The sequence below is a fragment of the Phodopus roborovskii genome, unplaced genomic scaffold (genome assembly GCF_943737965.1).
Source record: "Phodopus roborovskii unplaced genomic scaffold, PHOROB, whole genome shotgun sequence".
In the NCBI taxonomy this organism is placed as follows: domain Eukaryota; kingdom Metazoa; phylum Chordata; class Mammalia; order Rodentia; family Cricetidae; genus Phodopus; species Phodopus roborovskii.
In genome coordinates, this window is record NW_026126460.1 from 7,164,321 (window position 1) to 7,177,058 (window position 12,738).

Below are 12,738 nucleotides of genomic sequence, written 5' to 3' on the forward strand. Positions count from 1 at the left end.
TTGTTTCCTTAATTCTGGCCTTCAGCCCTCTGCTTTTCTTGCTCCTGGGTGACTACCTCTTAGATGCCATGCTGATTAGTTTTTGTCATCTTGTCACAAACTAGAGTGCTTTGGGAAGAGGGAACCTCAACTGAAGAACTGCCCCCATTAGAATGGCCTGTGGGCAAGACTGTGGGGGTACTTTCTTGATTCAGGAGATCCCAGCACACTGAAGGCAGTGCCACCCTTGGGCAAGAAGTCCTGGACTGGATAAGAAAGCAGGCTGAGTAAGCCATGGAGAGAAAGCCAGTAAGCACATTCCATTCCTCCAAGACCTCTGCTTCACAGTTCCTGCCTTCAAGTTCCTATTTGAATTGCTTGACTTGTGACTCAGAAATTTAGGGAAGGTCTGGTTTGGTCAGGGTTTTATAATAGTAACAAAGAAAAATAGGACAAACACAAATACTAACATCATCCTCTCCAACCTGACAATTTCAGAGTTCACACACTTTTATCCAAGGGCCTGAGTATCTACAATTGGTGTCCCTTCAGCACGTTAAATATCTACAACTAAAGTTATTATTTCTAATTCCTGTTAGCCTTAATTCATTTTTCCAAAAACCAAAATCAAAAACAACTACAGGGCTGAGAACATAGTTCAAGGGCAAAATACATGTTTGGTATGCAAAAAGTTCTGAGTTCAGCAGCACTAAAGTCAGCCAATCATAGCATCAATCAATCAAAAAAAAAAAAAAAACTCTTCCTGGATTCCCAATTACAAGTTACCATATATACTCACCTGACTACAACAAACACTGAGATTATCTTTGGCTTCTCTTTCTTAAATTTCCTACTTAATCATTCATCACTGTGACAATTCTTAGTGGATCTGAAGCCCACCCATTCTCCACAATCACTGAACCACAATAGGAACAGACATCTCTACCACTTGTACAACAGCCTTAATGCAGTCATGCACCTTCTCATGGACTCTTTTTTTTTTTTTCCCCTTTCTTTCATTCTTTCTCTTTTTTTCAATTTTTTTCTAGATAGGGTCTCACTATATATCTGGCTATCCTAGAACCCACTATGTATCAGAAGCTGGCCTCAAACTCAAGTACTGGGATCAAAGGTGTGTATGCCAGATCAAAGTAGACCCAGTGACTTTCTTTTTTCTACTGACAGTCTAGAAAATAAAAAAAGATCATAGTCAAAAGGGAAAAAATAAATAAATAAACAAAAAACTAAGAATCTGTTTCCAAAATCTTGGTGTCTTGTATGCTCTTTTTCCTTCTCTGTCCTATATTAAAAGGAAAAAAAAAAGTCAATATAGAATACAGCACACTAGTTACCCAACAGTGAAAACATTCAGTGCTAAGTCTGGGACAGTAGGTCATCAATGAAAGGACAGTTCCAGAGAGCAGACTGACATACATGGCTGGCAAGAATATTCAGCCAATAGAGCAGAAGAAAGTCATGACAAATTTTCAGGCTGAATCATTGAGATTGAACCCTCCTAACTGGGAAGGTAAAGAAATTTACTAGGAACTAAGCACTATAGCTCTGCTCTCCAAGGAACAACAGAGAAACAGACAGCTGATTCTGGGAAGTGGACTAAACTGGAAGATATGGAAAACACAGTTTGCCTTTTTTTAAGTGCTCTAAATTCATACTGTACTATTCAAGTCTAACAATCTTCACAAGATGTACTCTGGCAGTCAGTACACATACAATTCAGTCACATGGACAGAGCATCTCATTTACCTACTGATCTATCGCTGGTCCTTTAAACCACACTAGGATTCCTAATTTTTTTTTTCTTTTCTTTCCTTTTTTAGACAGGGTTTCTCTGCCTTGAACTCAGAGATCCTCCTGTCTCTGCCTCCCCACTGCTGGGATTAAAGGCATGTGCTACTACTGCCCAGCAGGATTGCTAATTCTTACCGAAAGAGAAGGGATTCTTGGAAAACACTTTTTTTTTCCTCCAGACAGGGTCTCTCTATGTAGTCCTGTCTGTACTGGAACTCAGTTGATACAGACTAGACCAGGATGGCCTTGAACTCAAGAGCTCCTCCTGCCTCTGCTTCCTAAATGCTAGGATTAACGCAGTGTGCCATTTTAAAATATATTTCACTTATTTTATGTGTATAGGTGGTTTGCCTGCATATAATGTCTATGTACCACATGCATGTAGTACTCAGAGGCCAGAAGAGGATGTTGGAGCCCTAGAAACTGAAATTACAGATGTTTGTAATCATGTGGGTGCTGGGAATTGAACCAGGGTCCTCTGAGGAGCAGCAGCCAATGCTCTTAACCACTAAGTCATCTCTCCAGCATCTATTTATTTAATTCTTGATAATATTATTATTTCCCTTTTGAAAAGTAGGATACAAAACCAGGCCTGGTGGTACAGGCGGTTAATCCCAGCACTCAGGCAGATCTCTGTGGTTTGAAGTCAGTCCAGTCTACTACATAAGTAGTTTCAGGCCAGTGAGTGAGGACTACATAGTGAGATTCTGCACTTCACCCAAAAGAGAGAGGGAGAGAAAAAGAGATAGAGGGAAAAAGGGGGGAGGAGGTGCATGAGAGCAAGCTAGGGAGAAAAGAAAAACAAATGGGGGGGGGGGGGAAGTAGGATACAGCATAGTGACCATTATTAAAGGAAGTAAAAGCCCTTCACAGGAAATTTGTTGTGAAACTGTGGATTGTGTCTCCTAGAAATGTCAGAAGCTACACACCCACTAAAGTCTTATCAATATGGCTGCTGATACATAACCTGAACAAGGGTGACACCAATAGACATGCTAATGTAGATGGGGGAGGGGAGCCCAAAAGAACAACTAAGAACTACTAAGGAATGTCAAGAGGTCAACAATAGTTTTATGCCCAGCCGGTGCCTTTAATCCCAGCACTAGGAGGCAGAGGCAGGCAAATCTCTGAGAGTTCAAAGACAGCCTGGGCTACAGACAGAGCTCCAGGACAGGCTCCAAAACTACAGAGAAACCCTGTCCCAAAAAACAAAACGAAAATAAAACACTAGTCTTCTCCAGGAAGTGCACACCAACTGAATATCCAATACCAAATGGTCAGCCCTGAAAACACACAAGTATACAGACTGTGCAGGTTGTATTTATGTACTTAAGAACGCACACAATTTAAAAAAAAAAAAGAGGCTATAAATTTAAAGGAGCAAGATGGGCTACCAGGGAGGCCTTAGAGGGAGGAAAGGGAAAAGGGAAATGATGTGATTATAATTAAAAAGAAAAATTTAAAAGTTATTTATACATGAATGTCTGAGATTGACTTCAAAAATAAGATGGAATAGGGCAGAATGCTATAGATTAAAATAAACATGAGATGCACTGTATGCATATTTAAATTTTCCATAATAAAACTTTTTCGAAAGCTGGGCAGTGGTAGCCCAAGCCTTTAATCCCAGCAGTTGGGAGACAGAGGCAGGATTTCCTCCCAGGTGAGCCTGATCTACAGAATAAGATCCAGGACAGCCAGGACTACACAGAGACACCCTGTTTCTAAATATCCAATAACAATATTTAAAAAAAAAAAAAAAAAAAGTAGGGTGGCAGTGGTACACACCTTATTTTTCCTTAAGATTTTTTTTTTTTTTTAATGTATATGAGTGCTCTGTCTGCATGTACAACTTTATGCCAGAAGAGGGCATCAATCCCACTATAGATGGCTGTGAGCTCCCACGAGGTGCTGGGAATTGAACTCAGGACTTCTGGAAGTGCAGTCAGCACTCTTAACCTGCTGAGACATCTCTCCAACCCCAGTGGTGCCCAGTGGTGCACACCTTTAGTCCCAGTATTCAGGCAGAGCCAGGTGGATCTCTAAATTCAAGGCCAGTCCAGTATACAAAAAGTTCCTAGACAGCCAGGGCTTACACAGAGAAACAAAAAAATGTACTATTATTTCTTCATCTGTAAATGGTCCTATATAATACATGAGGCATGAATACTTTCTACATCTTCTCCTACCTAATACACCAAAGCAATGTGTCTACATTTGTTTCATGAGAAAAACTAGCCGCAATACTTATCCAACGTACAGGTTATCAGACAGTCTGTAATTCACCCAAAAGCAATCCTGACAAAATAGTACTATAAGCAAGTATCATTTGGATTATGTTTAAAGCAAGTCTATACTGGATGGATGCTCACAGATGTAATCTCAACACTTAGGAGGCTGGTGGAGGAAGACTATCAGAAGTTTGAGGTCAGCATGGGCTACAATGTAAGAACCTGTCTCAAGGGGAAAAAAAGGCCTACATAACTCTGTATAAATACCTTCCAGTAAAAACAGACTGGAATGTAATGTAGCAATGACATTCAGTGATATATACATAGGAAGTTTAGCAGTTAAGAGAGCTTGGGCTTATACAAAGTACCAGAGTTCAATTCTCTCACAACCAATTGTAACTTCACCTCCAGGGACTCTGATGCATTCTTCTGGCCTCCTTGGGCACACAAACACATGGGGCATACACTTATAGGACATATAAATTTGAAAACATGCACATGCACACACACACACACACACACAAACACACAAGCACTAATGTGTGGGGGCTAGAAAGATCAGTAAATAAAAGTACTTGCTGACAAGCTTGACATCATCCTAAAATTAATTCCTGAGAACCAACTCTACAAAGTTGCCCTCTAAACTCCAAGTGAACTAATGGCATGTGTATATAAACACAAACACATACCTACAAAAAATAGATGTAATAATAAAAAGTTTGAACTACTGTGTTGGTTTTGTTTGCTTGTTTTTCCTTTCCAAAGGATTGAGGCAGGGTTTTACAGGAATTATAGGCACTCAACTAATTTATGTATTTTAGAAATACAGTACAGTATTATGCAGGGTGTAGTGGCAGAGGCAAAGGCAGAAGAATTACTTTGAGTTCACAACCATTCTGGTCTCAAAAAAAAATTAAAAAATAAAATAACTACTTGATCTGGGTGTAGGTTACACAGATGTCTTCAATCTGTAAATTTCAGCAAACCTTTAAATAACTGGCCTTAGATAAGGCAAGAGAACATAACTCCACCCTCCTTCCTGTGTTTTCCTTCATATCCTATTAACTCCAAAAAGGCACTAAATGCAAAGAGAAGAGTTAAGAGGAAGAAAAAGAGATCACAGCATATCTTTAAAGATATGTTGCAGGAATATCCAATTTTTTGTTTTGTTTTTTGAGACAGGATTTCTTTGTATAGGCCTGGCCATTCTGTAGACCAGCAGGATGGCCTCTAATTCACAGAAGCCAGTCTTCCTCTGCCCCTCAAGCACTGGAATTAAAGGCATATACTGTGATTACCCAGCTGAATTTATTCTTAATGTGCTCTTCTTTTTGATCGTTTATTTTCGTTTTTCAAGACAGGCTTTCTCTGTAGCTTTGGAACCTGCCTTGGCACTTCCTGTGTAGACCAGACTGGCCTTGAACTCAGAGATCCACCTGCCTTTGCCTCCTGATAACAGGCCAGAATATCCTTTTTTATTTGTTTGGTTAGTTTTGGTTTTTTGAGACAGGGTTTCTCTGTGTAACTCTAGCTGTCCTGAATTTCGCTTTGTAGACCAGGCTGGCCTGAAACTTGGGAAAGCTGCCTGCCTCTACCTCCTGAGAGCTGGGATTAAAGGCATTCGCCACCACCTCCCAGCTAGAATATCCAAATTTTGAACTACAAAACTAAGGTGGTTCAGTAACTATTTTTGTGGACTTGCCTATAAGTCTCTGTTAAAAACTGTATGATTGATTGCTGGGCATTGGTGCCGAATGTCTTTAATCCCAGCACTCGGGAGGCAGATCTCTGAGTTCAAGGCCAACTTGGTCTACAGAGCAAGTTCCAGGACAGGCTCCAAAGCAATACAGAGAAAAACCCTGTCTCGGAAAAAAAAAATCATATATATGAATGATCTCTATGAAAATAGTCACAATTTCAAGGAATTCCAGAAGAGAATGCTAAACCATGTTTTAAGAGACTATTGTCTACAACAATCCTAATGTATGGTTAGAGAAATGGCTCAGTGGTTAACAGTACTGGCTACTCTTCCAGAAGACAAAGGTTCAATTCTCCGCATCCACATCATGACCTCCAGAGGTACCACGCATACATGTTACACATACATACATACAAGCAGAATACATAAAATTAAATAAACCTTTTAAAAATTAGAAAGATGCTTAAAGACTATTATATGTAAGGGTTATATCAGAGCTAATCTAACTACTATGGAGTATCACAATTATTTGAAAAACATTTTACTTGCAGAGTGTACTGGTACACACCTTTAATCCCAGGATGCAGAGGCCATCCTGGCCTATATAATAGGGAGTTCCAGAATACCCTGGGCTACATAGAGACCCTGTCTCAAAAAAGAAAAAAGTTTTATAGTTTTGAAATTTCTACTATGCAACTATGAACACTACAACCATAACTGTCATATTATTTCAATACACTATAAAACTGGGGGGGGGGGCTAGAGAGATGGCTCAGTGGTTAAGAAGACTGACTGCTCTTCCAGAAGACCCAGGTTCAATTCCCAGCACCTACACAGTAGTTCACAACTGTCTGTCACTCCAGTTCCAGGGGACTTTAACACCAATGGCAAAAATGCCAATGCATACAAAATAAAGATAAGTAAATTTAAAAACTATTTTTAAAAAATATACTATGAAATGGTTGTTATATTCTAATTGAAGTGCTTCATTATTAATAGTTTGTAATGTACACTAGCAACACCTCAGTCAGAAAGATAACAAGACTACACAACACTCCTCTTCCAGGACATGAAATGCCACTAACTAGATGATGAAGTCAGATGATATAGTTTAATATGTTCTATGATTAGAGTGGCATACAAAGTATACATTTTAATATATAACCATTTCATATTTTCCTGCCATATCCAAAATCAGGAAAGATTAAGAAAAAAAAACCTATAAAGAACACTGTAGAAACAAATGCTATCATGGCAATAGAAAACAAGTCATAAGGTAAACTAAAGATAACTGGAAGTTCTTTCTTATTCCTATTGAGAAATGGGCTGACTTTAGGGATTTGGCTGATTGATATAATACAGGACCCACTTGCAAAGTTAGGTGGTAGAAGTTTATTTCCAATTAGGCTGATTTTCGTTTTGTTTTTATTGCACTAAAGGTAAAGTTGCTTTTGATTGTTTCATATAAAATGAAAAACTAGACTACAAGACTATAAGAAAAAAGGGAAAACACTGATTTAAATTACTCTACCCCTTTGATATTATACTTCTAGTTTTGATGAAATGTGAAATTAGGCTAAGCAAACTTTTATTAATGACTATAGGCTGCTCATCTTTTCAGAGAACCATGTATCAATGACACCTATAGTACTTTCTCCAAAAAAAAAAAAAAAAAAAAAAAAAAAAGCTGGGCAGTAGTGGCACACATCTTTAATCCCAGCACTTGGGAGGCAGAGGCAGGTGAATCTCTGTGAGTTCAAGGCCAGCCTGGCCTACGAGTTCCAGGACAGGTTCCAAAACAATACAGAGAAACACTGTCTCAAAACAAACCAAAACAAAAAGGCTAATAAGTGAGGAGTCCCCAAATACTGCTGTGTAATAGCAACACATGAGATTGATTACTGTCCCTAGAAGGTAGCCTTAGAGTGTATTTTCTATGGCTGGGGTGTAGGTCAGTGATAATGTGCTTGTCTTGAACAAGGATACCTTAGGTTCCAGTTCCAGTACACATTTTCTTTTCTGAGGCAACTCTTCAAAGCTTTTTATCTTATGCTTAAAATACTGGAGTTGAGTAATAGTTTCAGCTTTTCTCTTAGTTTTGAGATGATCTCACTGTGTATCCAAGCTGGCAGTGATCCTTCTGTTTTCATTTTCCAGGCAGGTGTATGCAATCATGCCCAATTGTAGCTTCAGTTTAAAATAAGTGGGCATTATGTTCACAAAGAGCTTACATTGTTGGGTTTCACTTATTAGTCTCTTAAAGGTAAGGATTCATTTAACCTTCATCTCTAAAACACTCAATACTGAACTTATTCTGAAAACTAATAGTAATGTAGTTAATCAGCCTAGAACAACAGTTACTAAATCTAGTAACACACTCTTAAATTATTTACAATTCCATCAGCCTGGCAATGGTGGCACACACCTTTTTGTCCCAGCACTCAGAAGGTAGAGGCAAGCAGATCTCTGAGTTTGAAGCCAGTCTACAGAGCAAGTTCTAGGACAACTAGGGCTACACAGAGAAACTCTGTCTTGGAAAACAAAATAATTAAATAATCCCTAAAATGTTAGCATACTTTTTTTTCCAAGTCAAAATTCCTAAAAGTAGCACTATTTCATACTGTTGCATATTGCTTTATTGTATAGCTCAATTAAAGACTTGTTTTGGGCCAGGCGGTGGTGGCACTTGGGAGGCAGAGGCAGGTTGGCAGATCTCTGTGAGTTCTGAGGCCAGCCTGGTCTACAGAGAGAGTTCCAGGGTAGGATCCAAAGTTACAGAGAAACCCTGTCTTGAAAAAACAAATATACAGAGTTAGAAATTTTAGAATTATTTTTGCTCTAGTTTGAATTCAGGCTGACACACCTTCTATATCCTAAGCTAAACTAAGCATTTACAGATCATCTTTCCTCCCTTCTCTTCCCTTACTTGTAATTGTCTGGGGAGATATTCATAAATTCATTTCTATCCAGAGTAAACAGAAATTAATCCAGATTATTATAAACAAATCCACCCCACAACTAATCTACGGTATGGATAGGCTATAAAAACAGAACCACCTCAGCCAGTGGGGGAGCAAGCCTTTGATCCCAGCATTCAGGAAGCAAAGGCAGGGGAATCTGAGTTTGAGGGCAGTCTGATCTACAGAGCAAGTTCCAGGTCAGCCAAGGCCACACAGAGAATCCTGTCTCAAAAAACTAAAATAAATAAGTAAATAAATAAAAACAGTTCAACTACATTGTGGAGTTGAATGAAAAAGTTTTCTGAATAATTATTGTTATAGATATAAATGTCAAAAAATGGAAAATTCAAAGTGTCTAAGCAAACAAAAAGGAAAACCAGCAAAAATCTTATGTATTAAAAACCAGCCACACACTTGGAAAACAAAAATGGGATGAAGGAAAATTTAGGTGACAGTACTCCTATTTGAATGCAAATATCATGCAAATTCTTAACATTAATACTGAGACATAGCATTTTATTTTAATTGGCAGCTTTCTGTAAACATTCTGCAACTTACATTGCAGTTTTTCTTTTTCTCAAAAATATCACCTGGAAGAGGGTCATATGGGGGGTGCGTATAATCAAGATCGTTTATGTGTATAAAATTGGCTACCATGTTTTTGAAAAGTGCCATTTTTGAAAAAGTACCAATCATCTGCAGGTTAATGCCCAGATGAAATGGCTTGTTGGTTATGGTACTCTAACCCAGTTTCGTTGTTTCTCGGTTATTCTGAGCGCTCCTACAACTAGAGAATGATGGACCAATCCCGAGTAAGAAATGCAAAGTACAGAAAAAGAGCCGACCGCTCCGCACCCCCGATGGTAAAAAAAAAAAAAAAAGAAAGACTGAAAGGGAGCAGCGGCGGACAGGCCCTCCCGGCAAACACAACGGAAAGCAGCGTCTTCTGGGTCCCAGGGACCACAGGCAAGGCTTCCTCTCCGCCCCCCACTCTGAGACCAAGAACCCAAAGTGGAGTCGAGCCGCTTTTCGGGGCCACCTACCCTCCCAGTCAGGGGTTCTCTCCCGTTACATAACTAGGCCTGGGGCCCTGCTTCTGCCATCAGTCCTCCCCAGGGAAACGGTCGTTTTCTCTTAGGTCGCTCCGAGGGACGGGGGAGCGGGCCTGGGCCCCCGCGGACCCGCGAGAAGCCCGGGAGCCGCCGAGAGAGCCGCGGCGCCGGGCAGCGGGAGGGGGAGCGCGGAGAAGGCGGCGGAGGGCGGGTGTCCCCGGAGCCCGCGGTCCCTGGCGGCTCGGCCCGACTCGGCCGGGCGCTCGGCGTCCCTCGCGGCCCCCTCCCCAGCACAGCCCCCTCCCCCAGCTGCGTCCCCTCCCCCGCGCCGCGGTTCCCGGGCCGGCCGGCGGACGACAGCCCTGAGCCCCGATGCCCTGGCCCGGTACCTGGTCAGACATGGTGACGGTGGCTTCACCCGAGGGTCTCCGCACCACAGCGGCCTCCGGCAGGCAGAACCTCACTCTGAGGTTTACAAATCTGTCTCTTCCCCACAGCACAACACCGCGGCTGCAGGGACTTCCGCTACGTCTTGCGTCACTTCCGCTGCGCGCAAATGAGACTTTGGGAAGACGGGAAAAGGAGGCGGGAAAACGCCTTGGGGAAGGCCTTGGGGCGTCTGGCCTGTAAAATTGCTTGCCGGGAGCAAGAGAACGGCTGTGTGTTCTGCCGATCGGAGAACCCGGCCCGCTGTCTCGGCCCCGAGGGAGAGCAGGACTTCGCCATCAGGCTGAATGCTTGGGGTCAAACTGACGTCCTAGACTCCTCCCTCTCGGACACCTTGCGCGCTTTGGAGGACTAAACCGAGTTAGTTCTTTTGTCTCCTCCCAACCATGCCACCCGTCCCTAAATATAGTGAATCGACAGTATAATATTTTTATTACCTCCTCTTGCTTGCTGCCAGCACACTCATGACCTTGATTTAAAACCACTACGAAACGACGACCCCTTAGGACACATCTTTTGTTTTCTTTTTTGAGCAGCCCTGGCCTCTCTAGAACTCATCAGCTATGTAGATAAGGCTCCTCGAACTCACAGAGATCCTCCTACCTCTGCCCTCAGCTCTAGGACAGTTTTGAAAGATGTTGAAAGTTTTGAAGTCGTGGGCAGAAGAAGCTACCTCCAACCATTAGTGAGTTGCCTTTCGTCACAGAAAGACCTAAAATTCTTTCTTTGACTACCAAGACCTTCTTGTACAGGCAGGCATTCAATGTGGATTAAAGATATATAAGTAAAAGGAGTAAAACTGAAAAACAATTTTGTTTTGTTTTGTTTTGTTTGAGACAGAGTTTCTCTGTGCAGTGTAGCTTTGGAACCTCTCCTGGAACTCGCTCTTGTAGATCAGGCTGACCTCAAACTCAGAGATGCACCTGCCTCTGCCCCCCCCCCCTTGTGTGCCACCACCGACCAACAAAATTGAAAATTACAAGGTAAATCAATAACCCTTCACAGTACAAGATATTAGTAAAAAAATATTTTCTATAGTTAGTAATTAAGCGACTGGAGATGGTCCAGCAGCCAAAGAGCACTGGTTGTTCTTCCAAAGAACTAGGGTTTGATTCCCAACACCCACATACTCATTCACAACTACCTGTAACTCCAGTCCCAGAGTACCCGATGCCTTTTTCTAGCCTCTGTCAGCACCAGGCCAGGCTCCCACATATGACTTAGACATGCATGCAGACAAAAACACCTATACACGTTCAAACATTTAAAAATTGACAATAGCAATAGTTTGGTAAGGAGACTACCAAATGTTCACATGCAGAAAGAGGAATTTGAATCCCTATCTCACTGTATATACAAAATTAAAATGTTTCAAAGGTGTGTACATAAGACTGTCTTAGTTAGGGTTTCTTTTTTTATTATTAGTTAGGGTTTCTGTTACTGCAATGAAACTGACCAAAAAGAAAACATTTCCACATTGTAGTCCATTATTGTAGGAAGCCAAGACAGGAACTCAAACAGGGCAGGAACCTCAAGGCAGGGGTACTGCTTACTGACTTACAGGCTTGCTCTTCATGGCTTGCTCACTTATTTTCTTATAGAACCCAGGACCACTAGCCTTGTGAACCACCCATGAATCACTAATGCAGAAAGTGCACTACAGGTTTGTTTACAACCTGATCTTATGGGGGCATTTTATTTCTTGTTTATTTGGGTTTTTTGTTTGTTTGTTTTTTGTTTTGGTTGGTTGGTTGTTTTTTCTTTGTGTGGTGTGTGTATGTGTGGGGTTTTTTTGTTGTTGTTGTCATTGGAGGCAGGGTTTCACTATATAGCCCTGGCTGTCTTGGAACTCTCTCTGTAGACCGCACTGGTCTCTAACTCACAGAGATCCTCCTGTTTCTGGCTCCTAGATGATGGGATGCACCATCACTGCCAGGTTAGAGGCATTTTCTTAATTGAGAGGGTTCCTCCTCTCAGATGACTCTAGCTCCTGTCAAGTTGACTAAAACTATCCAGCACAAAGACCTAAAAGTGAAATTCTTAGGAGAGAATACAAACCTTTATGGCTTTTATTTGTTGATTATGTTTTTGGTGGCAGGGTGTTTATATTTGGCCCAGGCTGTCCAGGAACTCAGCTCTTGCCTTTCAAGTACTAGAATTTCAAGTTTCTAATATCCCACCTGTGGTGATATCTTGATTGCACAAATAAAGCCTGCCTGAAGGTCAGAGAATGGAACTTGCCACTAGCAAACTATAGAGGTCTAGAGGTCTGTACAGACAGCCAGGAAGTGAGGTAGCTGGGCAGAAACAGGATATAAGCAGGGAAAAAAAGGAACTCACTCTCTAGTCTACTGAGACACCAAGTAGGTGTGGTAAGGTGTGGTGGTGGTTTGCTCCTTCTTCTCTCTGATCTCTCAGCATTTTCCTCTATATCTGACTCCGAGTTGTTATTACTTAGACCAGTTAAGAACTTCATTTACACCCACCCCACTTGGATTAGATAAATGATGGGTTTTTTAGCTATGGCACCAAAAGCACAAATTACCAAAGGAAAACTAAAA

At 41.3% G+C, this 12,738-nt stretch overlaps 1 protein-coding gene across 1 annotated transcript in view; it reads right to left on the reverse strand.

Annotated features, from left to right (window-relative positions):
• The window catches only part of Sumo1 (small ubiquitin like modifier 1), a 43,569-nt gene that overhangs the window by 12,564 nt on the left and 18,267 nt on the right, over positions 1-12,738 (reverse strand). The window contains exon 2 of the mRNA XM_051190639.1: positions 10,120-10,456. Within this exon, the coding sequence (XP_051046596.1) occupies positions 10,120-10,456 (337 nt within the window). The remainder of the gene's footprint in view (positions 1-10,119; positions 10,457-12,738) is intronic.